At 40.9% G+C, this 21,118-nt stretch overlaps 2 protein-coding genes across 4 annotated transcripts in view; one reads left to right on the top strand and one right to left on the bottom strand.

Moving 5' to 3' along the window:
* dnah5l (dynein, axonemal, heavy chain 5 like) overlaps positions 1 to 7,404 on the bottom strand; it is a 35,997-nt gene extending 28,593 nt beyond the window's left edge. The window contains exons 1-15 of the mRNA XM_028997012.1: positions 7,147 to 7,404; positions 5,700 to 5,780; positions 3,473 to 3,661; positions 3,324 to 3,398; positions 3,061 to 3,135; positions 2,529 to 2,600; positions 2,354 to 2,449; positions 2,068 to 2,254; positions 1,548 to 1,713; positions 1,289 to 1,382; positions 1,069 to 1,167; positions 796 to 977; positions 566 to 685; positions 275 to 476; positions 2 to 97 (exon numbers count right to left, since the gene is read on the bottom strand). Coding sequence (XP_028852845.1) covers positions 2 to 97; positions 275 to 476; positions 566 to 685; positions 796 to 977; positions 1,069 to 1,167; positions 1,289 to 1,382; positions 1,548 to 1,713; positions 2,068 to 2,254; positions 2,354 to 2,449; positions 2,529 to 2,600; positions 3,061 to 3,135; positions 3,324 to 3,398; positions 3,473 to 3,661; positions 5,700 to 5,780; positions 7,147 to 7,206 — 1,794 coding nt within the window. The 5' untranslated portion in view covers positions 7,207 to 7,404. The remainder of the gene's footprint in view (position 1; positions 98 to 274; positions 477 to 565; positions 686 to 795; positions 978 to 1,068; positions 1,168 to 1,288; positions 1,383 to 1,547; positions 1,714 to 2,067; positions 2,255 to 2,353; positions 2,450 to 2,528; positions 2,601 to 3,060; positions 3,136 to 3,323; positions 3,399 to 3,472; positions 3,662 to 5,699; positions 5,781 to 7,146) is intronic.
* On the top strand, positions 6,835 to 20,029 carry LOC114799983 (interleukin-10 receptor subunit beta-like). Of its 3 annotated transcripts, XM_028997014.1 has the most exons (9): positions 6,835 to 7,034; positions 7,123 to 7,188; positions 8,869 to 8,994; positions 14,189 to 14,309; positions 14,395 to 14,564; positions 15,660 to 15,814; positions 16,845 to 16,995; positions 17,547 to 17,701; positions 18,806 to 20,029. In XM_028997014.1, the coding sequence occupies exons 5-9, from the start codon at positions 14,402 to 14,404 to the stop codon at positions 18,929 to 18,931; spliced, it is 750 nt and encodes a 249-aa protein (XP_028852847.1). In that variant the 5' UTR covers positions 6,835 to 7,034; positions 7,123 to 7,188; positions 8,869 to 8,994; positions 14,189 to 14,309; positions 14,395 to 14,401; the 3' UTR covers positions 18,932 to 20,029. The 3 variants fall into 3 exon arrangements, with proteins under 3 accessions (XP_028852847.1, XP_028852848.1, XP_028852846.1); XM_028997015.1 differs by lacking the exons at positions 6,835 to 7,034; positions 7,123 to 7,188 and having other exon boundaries at positions 8,137 to 8,994; XM_028997013.1 differs by lacking the exons at positions 6,835 to 7,034; positions 7,123 to 7,188; positions 8,869 to 8,994 and adding an exon at positions 13,166 to 13,321.
* Positions 20,030 to 21,118: the final 1,089 nt, after the last annotated feature.

Genomic DNA, 21,118 nt, shown 5'->3' with positions numbered 1-21,118 from the left:
CTGTCATGGACTGCTTGATACAGGAATCTAGCATTGACTGGAGGGACTGAAGCAGACCATCTATCTGATGTTTGAACTCTGTGTAGTCGCTTTCAAACTGAGAAGAGAGAATAATGCTTGATGGAGTTGGCAATGCAAAGACAAATAAATAAATAAATAATCTTTAGCATTTGGGTGTGTTTTCTTATATCTACAGTAACAGATCTCTCTAAAACTCAGGTTGTGCAAAATGCAGAGTGATCCATGTGCATGAATGGTCTACTGAGGTAATTACCTCTAATTTGCGATGGTCAAGGACATTGTATGGCTTCGACTTGATACCGGTAATAATGTTCTGATATCGAGCAAATATCTTGTCTGTGCCTTCAACTGTTACATGTTGCAGGGTAGACAGGTCATTCAGAGTCTCAGCCATATCTGCTATCTTCTCCAGACGTTTGCAGAACGTGTCAAACTTCCCAAAGATGTAATTTTCGCTGTCAGACCATTGTGAAATAGATTTGATTAAACACATACAGGTTCTGTAAAAAAAATGTAATATGCAAAGCCGGTATGTCTTGTTTACCTGAATTCAAACTGTCTTTTGTTGGGATCTTCTTGTAGCTTCTCCCGTACTCTTTGAAAGCAGAGCTGGTATTCCTGGTTCAGGTGGAAGCACTCTTGGATTCTCTTCAGCAGCTCTTGTCTGAAAGTAAGAAACCAATCAGTTTTTCTTATGTTTTTTAGGTCATAAATTATATTAGCTCAATAAGAGTGTATAAAGTGTATGTTGTTTTGAAAAATAGAAATGGCTACCGGTCAAGGTCCCAAATTGAGGCCACTCCACAGCAGAGGTAGGCCTTGCTCGTGGTGACCAATTGGTTGGTGACTTTGACAAACAGTGAGGTCATGTGTTCTGAGGTGTTGTAATACATCGAGAAGCTGTGGATCATATGGATTCTGCTCATCAGGCTGGGAATGTGCTCTAGCATGGCAGTCTATAGGAGAACAGACCAAATGAAAATAAGCACAGTGTCAGCAAGCACTTCAAAGAGAGAATGGAGATGGAAATGTAATATTTCTTCTTACTGGAGTGCATGTTCCAAGAGGCTTGAAAAACTTCTCTAGAGTGTATAGATACTTCACGTTGTCTTTTGCCTCGTTGGCTGCTTTTGTAATGTCCAAATCCTTTGGGGGTCAAGTGAAGTGGGGGGGTCAAGTCAAGTGTATGTGTGGGGGAGTAAGTGCTTTTATAGAAAGAATTGTGAAAATCAAAAAAATATATATTAATATGGCAGTTTTTTTTTACCAGTTCCTTCCAGCGCTTTAGAACCTTAGACCTGGCGAACTGTAGAATGCCAATCACCCTCTTTACATAGAGCCTCTTCATTTCATCCAATAAGCTGTAAGCATATCAGTGTTATGTTACCACTGGAGACGTTTTCAAGGGAACAGACCAAAATATTCAATATTATGTTTCATGATTACAACCCTTTCAGTGGAGCTCGATTTAAAAGGCAATTTCCAGATGGATGGCATTGCAATATTTATGCAAAGTGCATCTTCACCTGTTGAAAGTAGTCATGCGTCTCTTCCAGTGCTCAAGCTCCGCAGAGGGCCCAATGTCATCTGCCTCCTTCCTTATTTGCTCGCTCTCAGTCAGGACCTGTACAATCTGCTGCATCCAGTGCAGCAGCACCCCCTCCAGCCTCTCCACCAGCTCTGAGTTAGCAGCTGGGCCACAGAGAGGAAAATACTCAGTCAGAAAAATATTGAGTTGTCTGAAAGTAAAAGTGTTTGTTTTTCTCATTGTGATACAAAGCAGGCACAGCACACAGTGCACAAAACAAAATGTGTCCTCTGCATTTAAACCACTGCCCTTCAATAGATATGTATGAAATTTGTCACCGAAATCAAGGGAACACATGCAACAACTTACGTTTGGCTTATTAATATTAATATTAATATTAATATTGCGAAAGTGCTCATGGAATTGCAGTAGAACATTGTCAGTTGAAAGCAAAAAAGTCTTGTCCAGTACAAGTGATTAGGTGAATTTTATTGTCTGTTCTGTCCATATTCATGTACCTGCTGAAGTATAGTCTGCTGGGGCTTGTAGGAAATTCAGGTCTGGTGCAGAATCTAGCTCATGAAGCTTGACCTTGCCCTCCATGTTGCGCTGGGCTGTGGATAGGCCACAGCAGAACCGCTCCACTGAGCTCAGGAAGTCCAGAACAGAGGGACTGGTCAGACCTTCTTTTATGGTCCCCCAGTCCTTAGGATGCCATTTGTACATGTTTAATTACCAACCACCAGTGCAATCCCAGTTCATATATCAGTCCAGCATGTGAAAGTGCAAACCTGAAGAGAATACCTGCTGTGATAAGAGCATTTGCTGCATGCCAATGGAATCCTTAAAACTCTGCAAAATGTGGCCATCGGAGTAGTTCACCACTCTAAAATTCAGTTCCTGCAATTCAGAGACCATTAAGCATTTGAAGTGTCAGTAATGAAATGCAGGTAATAGTAAATGAATGAGTGTTACCAACTTGGAATACATTTGCAGTTGTTATGGCCTTATCTGTGGTTCGCATGAAAAGCAAACACAATCCAAACAGCTCCTACAAAGAGTCAAAATATATACCAGGTTATGGATATTGTTTCTTCACATCAACTATACATATCATGTAAGCTAATGTCATAACCAAAACCGCTGAAGGGTTTTTTTGCAGAGGGTGCCATCTCTTGGCTAAGATTTACATTCACAACCTTATCCAGAGTGACTTACAATCAGTAGTTACAGGGACAGTCCCCATGGAGCAAATCAAGGGTGAGTGTTTTGCTTAGGGACACAATGGTAGTAAGTGGAGTTTGAACCAGGGAATTTGTAGTCTTAATAGGAGAGTGAGCTGCCCACTAGGCTACTACCACCCTTAGAAATGCTAGGGATTACACCCAAGACCTAATGAATACAAAGCATCTGCTCTACTACTGAGGTAAATCTGCATGAGTTTAATGCATATCTGTTTCTCAGTATATACTGCATTAAATCAGCAGCTAGGTCAACCCAGGCTGCCACACCTCTGTAGTCCCGTTGGTGATGAAAAGTTTCTTCGGACCAGAAGCTGGACAGGCAGCATCTCTCTGAGAATGAGGCTAGGAGGAAGAAACAGATCATATGCAAGTGTTCCATTAGTTTCAATAATGAGAATTTATGCAAGATGCCATATGTTTGAAACATTATACAAATATACATTTGTATAATTTGTTTGTAATGTAATATGAAATCTGTTAGCATTTTCTACATCTTTCCCAACATGTTCTTAGTATTTCAATAATTTTACCGGCTGTAGTGTTTGATAGAAGAATAAGAGCCTCTTTGAACCATGGGCAGCAAAGAATTCGTCTACCATGATGAACTGTGAAGAAGAGTAAGAGAAAGGGTTAACATTTGACATCAAATGAACAATGTTGTGCTTGTGCAACTACACACCCTGTCATCAGAAATGAGAGCTTCCTCCACCTCGGCCTCCTTCAAATTTGTGCCATAAGCAATGTGGAATATTAGATACTTGTGTCTGCTGTCAAGACCCGCCCGTCGTTCATCCTTCTTGGCTTTTGCCAGTTTGGCCATTTCCTTCCTGGCCTCATTGGATAGCAGCACAGACCGTTTACCAGACACCTGCAATAAGCAGGAATAAAGAGAGAGAACGGGAAGATATTCTGAAAATGCAATTATTTAATCAGTGACATCAATCAACAGAAAAACACAATGAATGGGAGGTATCATATCAGAGAAATTGACAAAAGCTCCAGTTGGTGCACTGATATAGTGCTGCTGATGTATTCTGCTATACATAGTTTGCTACAGAAATACAGGGGCATATATGAATATGAAAATTAAACATGGGCATTTTTGATATTCATGGGCATTTTTGATATTCACGGTGGTTAGTGACATGGCCTCACATTTGAGTTTGAATCCCAGGTCCCAGCTCAAAGGCATGAACTCTAGGTGAACTGGTGACTCTGAATTGTCTGTAAGTGCAAGTGTGAGTGAATGGTGTGTATGTTTTTGCACACTGAATTGTGTGAGGGGAGACTTTTTGCTTTTAAGCACAGGGGAATGACAGAACGCATTCTTTCCCTCGCTGAGCGGATTATATTGCCGGAATGCTTTTTTTTTTTTCCCCTCACTGGGTGGATTATATGTGTGCGTTGTGAGGAGCCAAGGTTGCTGGGAGAAGAAGTGGAGCTTCAGTTCAGAGAACGGCGATGAGGAGCAAAAAAAACGACGGGTGGAGAAGAAAGCGAGGCACCAAACGCTCTCAATTCGCCCCTCAAGGGAGGTCTATTGGCTGGTTGAGCGCATGAGGTATTTTGTTATTTGGGCCGGAAGGGCCGAATTGGGAATCAAAAGGAACCTAAAGAAATTACCTTACCTGTGTTCATATCTAGTGCTGTGTACAAGAGATCTTCAATGGTGTTAAGACGGGCTGTTAGGAATCGAAAGTCAGTACAAAAATAATGTGCTTGCTTGTTTGGGGCCTTGCACCCTGGGTCACCACACCCAGTGGAAATTTGGCATAGTCGACTGGACCTTTTTCAGTTGGGGCATCACCACCAGCACAGGTACAGCCAGGGGGGTGGCCATGGTTTTTGGGAAGGACCTGGGCGGCTCTGTTCAATGGCTCTGATAAGGTGAATTTTGGGGAATGGAAATGGACAAAAGAAACAGGAATCATGGCCCCAGGCCCTTACTGTTGTTCAACAGGTGGATTTTGTGATTAGTGCTTTAGAGGGTGAAGCTAAACAAGAGGTAGAACTTCTGCAGGAGGATTAGCGGGACATGCCAGAGAAAATTTGGTGGTTGTATGGAGAAGGTACATTTACATTTACATTTACAGCATTTATCAGATGCCCTTATCCAGAGGTATCCACTTACAATCAGTAGTTACAGGGACAGTCCCCCTGGAGACCCTTTGGGTTAAGTGTCTTGCTCAGGGACTACTGACAAAAGGGAAGTGATTGTCGAATCCCTGAACAGCCATGGTGCCACTGAGGTGCCACTGAGCGAAGTACCGTCCCCACACACTGGGACAATCACTTTCATGGGACAATCACCTCACTTTCACTTTTTAGTACCACTGACCCAGAAAGGACAGAAGCTGTATGGGAGTGGACACGTCCCGCTACTGTCCACAAAGTGAGGACATTTCTGTGGTTCGTGGGTTATTACTGCTGATTTGTGCCAGTTTTCAAAGAAGTCCGCACCCTGCGCCCCCAAAAAACAAAAGAAATGTATTTACCTGTGTTTGTGTTTATTTAACTTGTGCTGTGCTACAAGAGATGTTCAAGGGTGTTAAGACTGGCTGTTAGAAATACAGTCATTACAAAAAAATTCTGCTTGCTTGACTGGGGCCACATCTGGACAAAGGAGGAATAAACGTGAAAATTGCCTAATGAAAGGTGACATTTTTGGCAGATTTTCGATTATGACACGGGTTGCACCATGATGCATGTTTTAATTCAATTTTATCTACCACGCATTACAGTTTAACCTACGTTTCATTTCGTGGCATTGTTTTGAGGATGGGGGAATCCTGGGCCCGCATATCATCTGCAGTAGTCCGGAATGAAAGTACGTAAACATGTAAATAAATTAAAATCCTTGTTTGTCCCTGCAGCTTGATTTGTGGACCCATGGGACGTCAACTCACCGCTGCTGTTGAGGTCGGGGAGGCCATGGCAGACGATGCAGCATAATTATTCTCCGTCATCTCTACAGACAGTCCCAGGTCCTGTACAGAAAACACAAGTTCCAACCAGATCCGTTAATCCAATCTGTCATCTTCATGTTTGTCTCGTGCATGTTTTGTATGGTATGTGACAGAAAGTGGAATTATTAATAGATTCAGATGTCACCCGTCTCCTATAGCATAAGACTGGAGTAAGTTTGGATTGTTACCATAACAATTTAAATGCGCCCGGTCCCACACTGCTATACTGTTTGTGCGTTGATATGGTGACTGTAGTTCGGTCCCACCTCCAGTCAAATGACCAACTCAACGGTTACAATAAAAAACATTTTAATTTAAAGGTGAGTCTTAAACACAGAACTTCTCAATTGACACAATCTTCTCTCCCCTAGAGACAGTCTATATCATATGGACATATATACTGTATATACAGCAACATACTGATCTCACCACAATGCTGAATGGATGAATTCACTAGCTGAATAATTAGTGACTTCTGAATAGTGAAGAAGGACCAGCCCTCACTGGGAATCACAGGCTGGCCTGGGCCTGTGCCGTCTCTCAAAATGAAGGTTCCAACACATTGATGTCAGAGCTTAGGGTGTCCATTTGGATCGTGTCTACTGCCTCCAGTGGGCACATAACCATCAGAGTTGGACCATGGGACAAGGACAAACAGCCTAAATGTTGTTGCTGGCCAAGTACAGCCTTTTATGAAAATGGTGTTCTCTGAATACAGTGCCCTCTGTCAGCAAGATAGTACATCCTGCCACGCTGTAAAAAAAAAAGTTTCAAGAGCAGTTCGAGTCGTTAACTTGATGTGTTCACACCTAATATCACAGATTTCAATACAATCAAGCATTTGTGGGATGTGCTGGGAAAGAAAAAAAAAACAGTTTGATCCACTGGGACACCACCACCTCACATCTTACAGTCCTTAAAGTATCCACAAAATTTGTTAATTTTAAATTTCATGCTTGCTCCAGGTCTCAAAATAGTTGGGACAGTGACATGTGTACCATGGTGTAGCATCTCCACAACCTTTTAAAACAGATAAAGGTTATGAGTTTCTGAGGTTTTGGTGTCAGTCCAACCCTGAGCAGGACTAAGTGGTTATGGACAGTGAGTTATTATACAGAATTTCCCATCAAAGTGTCACGTCAAGAAAGTTTAAGTATTTTAATATTTGTCTGTGCACAGAATATTTAACATTACTTCAGCAATCCAGACTTCACATCCTGGCTCCAGCTCCTGGACTTTGGATCACGCAAGCTTTAGCACGCATTACAGTTTAAGGTGGGTTTTGAGGATGGGGGAATCCTGAGCACGCATATCCTCTGCAGTTGTCCGGAATGAAAGTAAAAATCCCTGCTTGTCCCTGCAGATTGTTCTGATTTGTGGAACTCACCGCCGCGGTGGAGGTCGGGGAGGCCATGGCGGACGATGCAGCGTAATTATTCTCCGTCATCTTTGCAGACAGACCCAGATCCTGCACAGAAAACACAAGTTTCGACCAGATCCGTCAATTTAATGCGCAAATTCTCGTGTTAACCGGTCATCCTCATTATTTTCCGTTGTCCCAAAGTATGTCTCCCGCACGTTCTGTACGATTTGTGACCAAGTGGAATGTCTCCCTTCTCCTTTAGCGCGCGACAGGAGGAAGTTTGGGTTGTTACCATAACAACTGAAACGCGCCGTGTCCCGCGTCGCTGCGATGTTTGTACGTTGGTATGGTGACTGTAGTTCGGTCTCAGCTCCAGGCAAGTGACCAACTCGACGCTGACAAGTGTAATTAAAAAAAAATACTTTATAGGCCTTGGTAAAGCTGGTAAAACTGTATGTGCAGTGAGGCGTCCTGCAACTCTGCAAAAAAAAAAAGTTCAGAAAAAGTTTGAGATTTCACAGATTTCAGTATTTGTGGGATGTGCTGAGAGAAAAAGAAGAAGAAAAAAACACCACCTCACAGCTACAGGCATAAAAGTATCCACAAAATTTCAAATTTGATGCTTAGTACAGGTCCCATACCTCATACAGGGGAATCTGACGGCTGAAAAACAAGAACGTTTAAAAAGATTCAACTGGGAGATCATCTAGCAACTACTCAAGTTGATTAAACAGTTTCCTGGTTTGGGCTTGTTAAATCAGACCATTTACTACTGTGTTGGCAATCCTGGGAACCATCTTACCAACACTGTCTTACAACACAATCACAAACCGGTCACTTTATTAAGACCACCTGCTCCTGATGAAAGAACCAGAAAGACCCTTCAAAATTTCTTCTGGAGTTTTGGTTTCAAGTTGCTACTATCATTTATTCTTTCAGCTTCAAGATGAGTTTCACAGGAGCACAATAACTCACTTTAATTTAAAGTTCATGACAAAGTTGGATGAATTCACTACCAGGATTCTAGCCCTCTTCTATTAGAAGGTTGGAACTACAGGTTTGAGGTTACAAACTTTCCTCCTCAAAAAGTATTGTTAAAATTCTGTTGTAGTACGAGTATGCAGTGCAGACAGAAAGTATTCACAGTACTTCTCTTTTTTACATACAGTACTTCATTTTTTTTTAATTTGCCAGGTTTTAGCAAATGTATTAAAAATAAATAAAATCACATGTACATAAGTATTTACAGCATTTCCTCAATACTTAAAACCTCAAGTCGTTTTGAATATGGTGCCACATGAGTTCAATCTTTATCTCATCAGGCCAGAGTGTTCTGTTTCTCGTGGTCTGAGAGTTCTTCAGGTGCCTATTGGCAAACTCCAGGTGGGCAGTCAGGTGACTTTTACTAAGGAGAGTGTTGCGGCCCTGGTCCAGGGTCAGCAAAAGGAAAAAGGGAGCAAAGGCTCCAAAAGGACCCAAAGGCATATACGGGTAACATCTTATTACAAACAAACAATAGAGAAACAGACAGACACACACACAGGGGTAACACCCCCCAAAGGCAAAGAGGCAAAGATATGAAAAGCAAGGAATGGACACACACACACACACAACAGTACTTCCACCCACCTCCAGTTTTAAAGGACACTGGAAGTATGGAGTGGCGAGAACATCACTTTTTCCACATTTTGTTATGTTGCAGTGTTACGTCCCACGTCTTTTTGTCTGTCTTCTGTTTGTCTGCAGGACTGTTAAGTTCTCCTTCCGGTATTGTGGTCCGCCCATGGACATGGCTGGCTGCGTGATCAGTGCGAACGTTCAAAGGAGAAGCCAGCGTACCAGCGGAGAGACAGAAGGGGAAAACAACTGCCGGTATCGTCCTGTTGTTATGTTTCGTGCTGCCCTGTAGTTCCTTTTTACGTTTAATTTCTGTTCACAAAGTTGTTATTCACGGAATGAAACCATAATGAGCGCTAAACTTCTCTACGTGGCGTCTGTCCAAGTTAGCAGGCTCGAACTAGTGCAGTTTGAACACCATTTGTCACAGTTTTGTCACTGCCTCCGACCCCAAGACATGGGGTGTGGCCTTATTCCAAATGTATTAAATACAAATTTTCCCTCAGAATTCTACATTCAACACCCCATAATAACGACAAAAAAGTTTACTTGAGGTTTTGACAAATTTCTTAAAAATAAAACAGAAAGCACATATAACATAAGTATTCCCAGCCTTTGCCATGGAAATTTTGTAATCAACACTTCCTTTTTGTCACAACCAAGAAGTAGTGTTGCCATTTTTTCCAGAAAATAAAATTGAAATGCTTTGCACAATTGGAGAGTGAAGGGTGGGAAATTCTCTTGGTGGACATCGCATAAGAAACGGGAGGTAACCTTAATCCACTCCTTTGATATCTTGGCTTGTTCTGATGAAAGATAAACCGTTGCCTCAGTCTGAGGCAATTGCGAATCTCTGAATTGCGAAGCAGAATGACTCAGACTGAGGCAACGGTTTATCGTTCATCATAACAAGCCAAGATATCAAAGGAGTGGATTAAGGAGACCTCTGTTAATGTCCTTGAGTGGCCCAGTCAGAGCCCAGGCTTGAATCCAATTGAACATCTCTGGAGAGACCTTAAAATGGCTGTGCGCCAATGCTTCCCATCCAACCAGATGGAGCTTGAGATGTGCTGCCAAAAGGAATGGACCAAACTGGCCAAGGATAGGTGTGCCATCATATTCAAAAAGACTAGGAATTGCTGCCAAAGGTGCATTGACAAAGTATTGAGCAAAGACTGTGAATACATATGTACGTGTGATTCGTAATGTTTTTTTAATTATAACAAATTTGCCAAAACCTCAAGTAACCTTTTTTCATGTTGTCATTATTGGGTGTTGTTCGTAGAATTCTGAGGGAAAAAATACAATTAATTTAGCCAAGCCTAAACATTGCGTGTGTGCACACATGCGCGTAACCAGTCGGGTAAGAGGTCCAGATTTAACAATGACAACCTCTTTGCCAAAGGTTGACCTACAGGCTCTACAGTTTTGCTGCAAAACCGGCCGCTCCATCAGAGCGTGGATGATTTCGTACCTCGACCAGGTCATTGACCCTGAATGTGACATGCTGTCTGTCTTTATCATAATGCTTCTTCTGATAGGTGTGACTCTCTGCCAGGCAGTTCTGTACATGGTCATATGCAGCACTCAAATTTGACATTTTGAAGTCCTTCTCGGTAGTCTTGCATGTTAACCCGTTAGTGCACAATCCTCTGTGTAGATCTCTACCACAGAGTAGGAAAGCTGGGGTTTCTTCTGTGCTTGAATGAGGAGCAGTGCAAAATACAAAGGAGAGATGGGGAATGAATTTTTCCAAGGATCTGTGTAAGTCACTGACAAAATCTCGAATTGCTGTTTTCAGTGTTCTTTCTAGTCTGGGAGTGATAAGCAGTTGTAAAGCAATTGGGTGGTCATGACAATAGAACAAAAGAGTGGAGTGCAGCATGTTTTTGTACAGCTCAGGGGGTGTGAACAATCAAGATAAAAAAAAAAATTTCAGGAATGAATCAGAAATTTTCCAATGACAAACATGCCTGCCTAATCTCGCGCAAACACATTCAAATTTTATTTGTCACATACACAGTCATACACGGTATAATATGCAGTGAAATGCGTTTTAAGTTTTGGCAAGTACCAAAACCTCAAAAGCATGTCTTGAAGTACAGGACATAAAATGACTTTACATTATGATATTACACCGCAGTGTGTATGTGCGTATGTGTGTCAGGAGCCTCCAGTCTCTTTGCGGGATGTGCTGATTATTCACATCAACTCGGCTCAATGTCTTGAATATAAATTTTCCGTTACAACATCCCAAAAGTGTAAAAGGCCATCCAGGATGTGGAACTTTGACTGGGCTTCGCTGTCGGGAGCATGACCTGAGTTCATTATTTCTATAGTGACCAGAACTTCTGTTTGGAGTATTATTACTATTTTCTCTGCCATGCTAATAAACTATTCTGTCTAAACAGCCAATGGGGTCAGGGTGAGACATCAACCACTGAAGGCTGTTGTGATTAGTAAAGATTGTCACATGAGACCCCTCAACATAGGGTCAAAGTATTCCTTCTCAGGAAGGAGAATGGTTTGTTGAAATCGGGTGAAAACCAGGACAGAGGACGAGGGAAGTCGATGTCAGATGTTCTTCTAGGGATGACAAGACAATAACAATGTCATCCATATAGACGGCACACATTTTTTTCTGGCTTCTTTATGTCACAGAGTGGCTTCTGTCTGGCCAATCCAACATACATGCCTGATTGGTGGATTGCTGCAGAGATGGTTGTCCTTCTAGAAGGTTCTCTTCTGTCCACAGAGGACATCTGGAGCTCTGATAGAGTGACCATGTGGTTTTTGGTCACCTCTTGGTTCTTGGATGATGGAGTTTATTGGGATATTCATTGTGCTCATTGGGATTTTAATTTTAATAATTTTTTTTTTTTGTAACCTTAACCAGATTTGTGACAATACTGACAATACTGTCCGAGGTTAACAGAAAATTCCTTTGACTTCATGCTTGGTATGTGCTCTGACATACCAACTGTCAATATGTGTGTGTCTTTCCAAATCATGGTCAATCAGTTAAGCTGCCAGTTAAGCTGCAGATACATCTGAAGTATGATCAGGGGAAACAGGAGTCACCCAAGCTCAATTTTTTTTTTGTTTTGTTTTTTTTTAAATAAAATTGCCAGAACCTCAAGTAATCATTTTTTACATTGTCCTTATGAGGTGTATACTACTCTGAGGGGGAATATTTATTCCGTTTTTGGAATAAAGCTGTAACATAACAACATGTGTAAAAAGGGATGCACTGTAAATACTTTCTGGATGGACTGTAAGTGAAAGTGAAGTGATTGTTATTGTGATACACTGCAGCACAGCACACACGCACACAACGAAATGTGTCCTCTATTTTTAACTCATCACCCTGGGAGATCAGTGGGCAGCCATGACAGACACCCAGGGAGCAGTGTGTGGGGGCCGTGCTTTGCTCAGTGGCACCTTGGTAGATCAGGATTTGAACCTGCAACCTCCTGATTATGGGTCCACTTCTTTACCATACAATACTTTTCCTTTCCTTCCTTTGTGGCCAAGTGTGCTTAAAAATGTTTTTTGGGGTAGTCTTAACATAGTTTGTACATTATACTGCCTAAAAATTGTACTGGATTAATGACTAGTCCTTTTTACATCAAGTAATTGAAAGCAACTAAGTAACTTTTACTCAGTCACTTATAATTATTTTTTTTTACTTGTACTTAAGTAGATTTTTGTATGGGTACTTTTACTTGAAGAGAACTTAAGCAAAGAAAAGACACTTTTAATAAAATAAATCAGTACTTTTTTCACCTCTGTGTATACCTGATGTTACATATAATGAGCTCATAATGATGCTGGACATTTTCTCTCAGCACAATAGTACTACACATTTACATTTACAGCATTTATCAGACGCCCTTATCCAGAGCGACTTACAATCAGTAGTTACAGGGACAGTCTCCCTGGAGCAACTTAGGGTTAAGTGTCTTGCTCAGGGACACGATGGTAGTAAGTGGGATTCGAACCCGGGTCTTCTGGTTCATAGGCGAGTGTGTTACCCTCTAGGCTACTACCACACAGTAGTACAGTGGTAGTGGTGCGGTGGTGGCCTAAACAACTGTTAAACAACTGGTTAAGGAAGCGGCCTCATAATCAGAAGGTTGCCGGTTCAAATCCCGATCTGCCAAGGTGCCACTGAGCAAAGTACCGTCCCCACACACTGTGATGGCTGCCCACTGCTCATTCAGGGTGATGGGTTAAATACAGAGTATCACAAGTGACAATCACTTCACTTCAATATTGTAGAGGTGTGTGGTTTAGGTGCTTAAATACCCCGTTATTTTTTAGATATTTATGCCACCCTGAAGTGATCACAGATAAATCTTGGCCACCCCCAGAGTAAATTCTGGGCCCGCCACTGCCAGGTAAAACCCACACGATGACACGTTTCCCGTGTTGCTGTTGTCCCGCCCCTCGAACCCGCATCACAACAAGGAAATGCTCGCGTTCACCGTGACGCAGTGACGCGAAGTTCGGACGTGTAAAGTCATGTCTCCGGGCGTGTTCGTGGGTGCCTGGCTCTGGGCGACAGTGTTCCGGGCTACAGGTGAGCGAGTGGATCGACACCTTCGTGATCTTTTCGGTTGTTAGTGCGCCGCCGGCCGGGCGCCGCTTCCGGGATCCGGAGCCCCGCTTACTGGAAACGCGCGTCTGCGCTGTCTGCGTCCTGTTAACATAACCGGCATAAAAAACGAGTTATTGTACCTCCTGACTGGAAGAACAAAGCAGAAGAACAATTTCTGACTGAATTAAACATGAATCAGCCATGAAACTGCAACAAAATTAAATGAATGCGAAAGGAAAAGGCTAAGACGATGGTCGTTATTAAAGAAACTATACCCCAAATAAACAATAGAATTGATATGATTTTTTTTGTATGTATTGTAAGGAGTTGTGCAAATAGATTGTGTAAATAGACTTAAACAACTTGATGACAACAGTGATGAGAGAAAAATGGACTTACATGTACAAAATATGAACAAAAGTATCGGGACACCCTTCTTAATTATTGAATTCAGGAGTTTCGGGACTTCATGGAATGTGTTTTCCCAGCCGAGGAGCGGCACACAGGCCTAACACCAGCACGTCAGATGGAATGGTGTAAAGCACACTGCCACTAGACTGTTCTATGGAGGGACAAATCACGCCTTTTGTTCGGCTGTCCAAATGGCTAGTATAGGTGTGGTGGATGCTGCCTGCCTGGCTGTGAAGTTTGATGGAGGAAGGATAATGGTTTGGGTTTTTTGAACCATTGCATGTAAATTTCCTGCACAGACTAGATATGATCTGGTACAGTGTTCAGTTCCCCATCGAGCCCTGCATTTCTACAGTCATTCTACTGTTATAGGTCAGAGCTATTTGAAACATTTTTGGCTCTATAAAAAAAAATGTGATTTTTGAATGTCTGTCATAGTTTTGGCTGAAGTTCGTCCTCCTGAAAATGTGAGGATTGCGTCTGTTAACCTGGGACTCCAGCTGGAGTGGAACGCACCTGCAAATGCCAGTGGCCTTCTCACCTATACTACAGAATACCGGTAAAACACGCATATTACATATTACAACCCCTTGACGTGCTCCATCTCGGGATGTGTTTTCATATCAGGTTCTCTGTCCTCTCAGGGGCGAAATGATGAACTACACCTCAGCGTGTGCCAACCAAATGCATCTCAAGTGTGACATCACTGGTTCCATCACCCCATTTGGTGTGTACAGCTTACGAGTGAGGGCGGAGCGAGACAGAGAGGTCTCTGACTGGGTGGAAATCAAGGGATTCCAACTGGATTTAATGAGTAAGTGTCTTTCAATAATTTTCTCTTTGACAGAAAAGCAACTATTGGCAAAGTGAATAAAGTGTTTAATGTACATTTTACTGACATCATTTTCTATTAGTGAATCTTTTTTTTTTGGGTTTAATGAATAAAGTTAAAAGGTAGTCAGTCTGTAACCAGAAGAAAATGAACCCAAAAGTAGGAGTCTTTCCAGAGATGTTTGACTGGAGTCCGGGTTCTGGCTGACCCACTCAAGGACTTTTTTTTTTTTTTACAGATTTTTTTTAAGTCACTCTTTTGTTGTTGTATCGATCTGCAAAGGGGCAGTGGAGAAATGGGACATGCAGGCAACATCAAACATGGCACTATGCTTTACTCGAACATTGGATTTAGCCACATGGCACATGCTACCATCAGTGGCCTGATTCCTGGGATGCGTTAGAAGAATAAACACCTTTTTTTAAGCACTGCAGTACAGCCAGCAACTGCGTGGAAAAGAAAAATGGCTGAACATACCTCAACACAAATTGATCGCTCATTCCGTACACACCATCTTTTTATTAGAAATGAGCACCGTAGAGATCTTTTAGTTAATTTATGATTCTGCAGCTGCTTTAGCACAACCATGAACGTGTTATCTGCCATTGTCCCCACGGATACGAGGATAAGAGAAATAGAGAGATTCCCTCTGGAATCCATTTTAGAAAATAACCGTTCTGCATCCCCTGAAATGCCATCTCAGTGTGGACGAAAGTCCAGATTGGAGAGAAACTTCACAGTTTTATAGAAAACACATACACATACCATAAGTATATTCCTTAAAGGTAGCCTTGATGTGATGCCACATGAACTGATTTGTTCATAGCTTCTTGTATGTCACAAAAAAACTGTCTCTCTTTATATTATCATTTTAACTTTCTCTATTGATTTACTTGTTAATAAAACTATACTTTCACTGGTCACATATCAAGTTTTCTCAGCAGTAATGAAAATCTTTTTGAAAGCTGGTTTTAGCTAGATGATTGTATATTTCTTGTCGGGATGGTTTTGGAGTGAGTGAGATGGTATTATGTGTGGATGAAGTAGTAGGTGATGTGAACGGGTGTTCCATTTCAGCCAACATTAGTGCGCCTGGATTACATGTGTCATCCCGCAATGGTGAAGTGAACGTGCAGATTACAAACCCTGAGATGCGCGTGAGCACACTGCAGGATGTTTACTCGCCTGTGGAATACCTCATCAGTTTCTGGAAGGAGGGGCAGCCACGGCAGGTGAGTCTCAGGTTTCGAAGTGAAGTGAAGTGATTGTCACTTGTGATACACAGCAGCACAGCACACCGTGCACACACTGAAATTTGTCCTCTGCATTTAACCCATCACCCTGAGTGAGCAGTGGGCAGCCATGACAGGCATCCGGGGAGCAGTGTGTGGGGACAGTGCTTTGTTCAGTGGCACTAGTGCTGCACGATTAATCTAATCGCAATCGTAATCGCGATGTCAGTCTGTGCGATTACATGAACACAAAAAGCTGTGATTTAAATGTGACGTGTTTGGTCACATGACTTTCGATTCGGTTCAATTTTACATTTTTACAAGATTACATTTCATAGGTAAGGCTGGACAATTGTTTTGAATATATTTGGCCATTATAAAATCACGTTTTATAAGTCTTAACCATAGCTAAGCTAGCGAAGCTATGCATTCCTGTGTTCAAGTCAGCCTCCAAACAACGTTTTGGTTAAACGTAAGAACTACAATATGGGATTTTATAATGGCCAAATATAATCAAAACAGTTGTTTAGCCTTACCAGGGTTTGTCGTTCGACAGTAAAGTAAAGAGGTTTTTGTGATTATTTAATTTTGTAGAATATTGTATTTTGAAAGCACTGAGCATTTTAAGTTATAAGTAGTTTGTATGTTTCACTTTGAAATTAAACATTTCACTATTAGTCATTTGTATGCAACTTTTCAAAGGGCAAGTGCCCTTTATCATATCGCAATCGCATATCGCAATATTGATCTCAATAATTGCAATATGTCTTTTTCCCCAAATCATGCAGCCCTAAGTGGCACCACAGTGGCACCTTGGCAGATCGGGATTCGAACCAGCAACCTTCTGATTACGTGGCCGCTTCCTTACCAGTGTTTAAACCCTACTTGCTACCATTGTGTCCCTGAGCGGGTCCCTCTCCAGGGGAACTGTCACTGTAACTACCGATTGAAAGTCGCTTTGGATAAAGGCATCTGATTAATGCCAAAAAAAGTAAATGTAAAAATGAACTGCTCTCTCTGTCCTCTCCAGGAGATAAGAAGCACCCAGAGATTGCTGACGCTGCCTATGGAGTATGTGATGGATGGAGGCAGGTACTGCGTTGAAGTCTCTAGCTTTTTTATCTTTCTGAACAAGACCACATTTCCCAGCAACATCTCCTGTGTTACCATGGCAAAAGACAGTGAGTCACCTTCATTTTGACATTCTGGTGATCCCCAGTTATTAATATTATATTATATTCTGTAATGTAAACATTAATTCAGGGCTCTGGATAACACTTAAGTTTTTAATTCATACTCTGAAATCTATGACATTGGTAATGCTGTCATATTCTATAAATAAAATAAGGTAAGGCTTTCATTTACTGCAATACTTTTTTTCATATCAAATAGAAATGACTTTAGATTACTTGAGAATAATTTGATATTTCTGCAGTCTTACGGGAACTATGTACTTCGTTATACATTCATGTGTCAATAATATTTCAATGACGTTTTCATAAGTCTATTTCGGATACCAAAACTTTTCAAGGCCTGGAAAATTGACTTCCATGGTTTGTTTTATGGTTAACGGTTACCTTGTGACTGTAAACAATGCTATAATTTTGAATGAAATAAATTATTATATCATATAGTCAGGGTCTAACTCTCAGATATTTCTCTCAGTCGAGCTAGGTTACAACGAACATGATATTACTTCCCTCATTCTCTTTTTCTTTTATATGTGCTCTAGACAGGCTGACGAACTGGGCTATATTTTGGGCACTGCTGGCCAGTTTTGGTGTGGTTGGCACATCAGTTGTTCTTATATTCCTGGCTGGCTGGCAGTTCTTCAAATGCATACGTTACCTGCATCCTAAAGCCAAACTGCCTGAACACTTCAAACAAGTAAGTGTGTGTGTGTCCATTTACAGAATTTGTATTTATTCAACGCTTTTTAGAATGTACGTTGTCATAAATTACCTAAAAAAAGACACAAGTGAGTGTATAGAGACAGGGAAAGTGACCAACGACCAAATGAGGACATGACATGGCAGACATGAAATCCCTTGTCAATTATCTATTTTGTAGAAACACCTGCTATTAACCTGACTTTTAATTAATCAATTGGTGTTAGAAATAGCTCATATGAAAAGCTAAAACCCTACCAAATGATGTTTAATGTATTGAAATGATTTAGTTTCACTGAAAAAAGATTTATCATTTAATCAAGACAGAAAGGTCAAATTTAGGCAAGACAAAAGTTTTGTCACCTGTACAGAAATTGAACTGTCAGGGCTTCAGTAGGTCTCCTGCAAAAGAAGATTAATCTGAAAAATCCACCTTCTGACACTTTTCCAGCATTCATACTTTTAGCAGGCTGTGGGCCATGGCAAATGCCACACAGTTTTCAATTGTCTTTTGTTTAGTGCTGGCTTCTGGGCACTGATTCAACCATGGAGGCCATTTTAAGACAGAATCAGACAAACTGTTCTGGTTGACACAGGGACTTCAGGTGACCAGGTCTCGTGGAGCTCTGCTCCAGTGGAAAATGTGCTGGCCTTGGATTTTCGAGCCAACAAACGGTCCTCTCTTACGTCTTTGCAAAAATGGACTCAATGGGCTTTGCCAAGCTTTGAATATTAGAATACTTTTTGACAGTTTTGTTTTTCACTGAAACATTATTACAAAAGATGTTGGGAATAAAAATTTGCCATTTCTTGTGAAAAAATAATAAATAAATAAAATCTTGATTAGAAATATATTTCAGCGGCACTTGAGGTCAATTTTTACACAAGTGACAAGACTTTTGTCATGGACTGTACATTTATACACATGATCACAGATGTACGGAATCAGGGAGACAACATCAACAACATGAAAAAGTATAAAATATAATAATAATTTACTACTTAGTAGATTGTGGTAACACAATTATATTTACTTTTCATGACAATCATGGGCCACATAACCATCATTTTTGTTAAATATGCGTATTTCCTTCTCTTTTAGTATCTGACAGAACCACCTCGGTTGCATTCTTTCATGGTCGTGCAAGGCGGCATGCAACCAGTGGAGCTTTATCACCCTCTCTACGTCATTGAGGAGGAGCCTCAGCCCCAATCTGCAGCCCAATGACCATATCCTTGAAGACACAGCTCAATTTAATTGAAGTACATTTTTGTGACATGTAGATGTTTACAGTTCAGGATTTTACAGGGTGAACTACAAAAAGAAAAATTATTCGCATGTAATATTATTATTGATGGTGTTTTTATTTTTTCATTAATGTATTACCATTTTGTGTTCATTAGTTATCATTTTTATTTCTCTTTTTATTATTATCCCTAATTTACACATCGCCATGAAATTGATTCTGATCAATATGGACCTCACAGATTCTTTGTTAAACATTTCCTACTTGTTCTTATTGTTTTCCAAGAATAAATTTATAGAATGTATTTAAGCTATGTTTAACTTTACAAAGCAAGAAAGTACAATTTTAAAAATAATTATTTTAGCGCTTCCAAAAAGTATTCACACCCATTCACTTTCTCCAAATTACATTACAACTTCATTCTAAAGTTTCAAATACATACCTTCTCCATTACAAAACAAATCTATTCTCCTGAGTGTACTGGTTTTAAATGCAGGGATTTTTGGTCTTATGGTGGTATATAATTAGCTGGTGGTATATAACTAGCTCTCTATTAAACAGCAGTAAATATAATATATATAGTTGTTCTCCTGTGGTCTACACACAGGACCCCATAATGCTCAGTCAATAAAACCTTCATAAGTATTTACATTCATGCCTTAATATTTTGTTAAAGCACTTTTTGGCTGCAATCACAGCCTCAGGTTTGTGTGGGATTACCTGTGCAAGTTTGGCACACCTGGTTTTGTGGATTTTTCTCCCCTTTTTGTCCTGTAGATTATCTTAAACTGGTGCCAGTTGACAACCATTTTTAGGTCTTTCCAGAGATGTTCTATTGGACTCAAGTTTAATGTCTGGCTGGGCTGCTCAGAGGGCATTTACAGACTGCTCTTGAAGCATTGTTACTTTTGCTGTGTGATTTGTGTCATCGTCATGAAGAATATCTATATTTGGCTGCTATTATGTCACCCTCAATGTGGACTGGGGCACCTGGGCTCAGTTATGAATGTGAATACACTCTTTTGTATCTATTGTGTTTAAATGTGTTTTTTAATAAAATGTCTCAAAATACACTCTTTTATGGATTTTCGTGTAGCTTTTGTGAAAGAAATTTATATTCAATTTTATAATAGATTTGAGAATGTAACATAAAATCTGTTAAATGCTGCCATCACAACAGATGCTCAATGCTTTTGAGAGCCTCAAACATTAATTTTTTTTCTTGTGTATTGCACAGTCTTGGGGGGGAAGAAGCTATTGCAGTATTTGTCAATTACAGTTCTCACCCCAGAGTAGCCTAGTGGGTAACACACTCACCTATGAAACAAAAGACCCAGGTTCAAATCCAGCTTACTACCATTGTGTCCCTGAGCAAGACACTTAACCCTATGTTGCTCCAGGGGGGACTGTCCCTGTAACTACTGATTGTAAGTCACTCTGGATACTGTAAATGTAAATGTAAATGTCATGCTGTGAAACCGTCTGCCAGACTGCAGGAGGGAGAAGAGGGCATGTGAGGGGTGGAGAGAGTCCTTCACAATGTTGCGAGTTTTTGACTGATGAGGATTGCTTTATAGAGGTGAAAGATGGGTGGAAGTGGAAGCCCGATGATGCACTCTGCTGTCTTCACTATCCGCTGCATGGTCTCAGCAGTACTCGTAGTGCAGTACCCATACCAGACAGTGATGCAGCAGAGAACACTCTCAGTGGTCCCCTGATAGAATGATTTTAGTATGGGAAGAGGGAGGTTGTCCTTCTTCAGCTTTCAGAGGAAGTGTAGATGTTCCTGGGCTTTCTTGGTGGTGTTGAGGTTCCAGGAGCGGTCTTCAGTCACATCAAGCTGCTCTATCTATCTAAGGTCATCAATATGCAGTTTCTTCCTGAAGTTGAACACCATATCTTTGGTCTTGTCAGATTGTTGCTCTAGCACCAATCGACCAGATGTTTTATCTCCTCACTGTATGCAGACTTACATTTACATTTAAGGCCCTTATCCAGAGCGACTTACAATGTGCTTTCAAGTTACCATCGATGAAGTGATCAGTTCTGGTTCATAAGGACCCCCAACTATGAATACAATCTTTTTATTCACTCTGTTGTAGATTCTGTACACAAGTTCGACAATAAGAAAGTTACAAGTTAATCTAAATATTCTGTAAGAGGAGGGT

This window comes from Denticeps clupeoides, chromosome 11 (assembly GCF_900700375.1).
Source record: "Denticeps clupeoides chromosome 11, fDenClu1.1, whole genome shotgun sequence".
In the NCBI taxonomy this organism is placed as follows: domain Eukaryota; kingdom Metazoa; phylum Chordata; class Actinopteri; order Clupeiformes; family Denticipitidae; genus Denticeps; species Denticeps clupeoides.
Note: the sequence above shows the minus strand (reverse complement) of the source record. Positions and strands in the feature narration are given on the sequence as shown.

What these genes read in the sequence shown, in the direction of transcription:
- LOC114799983 (XM_028997013.1), top strand. Translation starts at nt 13,264, where the DNA reads ATGTCTCCGGGCGTGTTCGTGGGTGCCTGGCTCTGGGCGACAGTGTTC. An exon ending in ACCTATACTACAGAATACCG is followed by an intron (nt 14,310 to 14,394) that starts GTAAAACACGCA and finishes CTGTCCTCTCAG; the next exon opens with GGGCGAAATGATGAACTACA. An exon ending in AGGAGGGGCAGCCACGGCAG is followed by an intron (nt 15,815 to 16,844) that starts GTGAGTCTCAGG and finishes TGTCCTCTCCAG; the next exon opens with GAGATAAGAAGCACCCAGAG.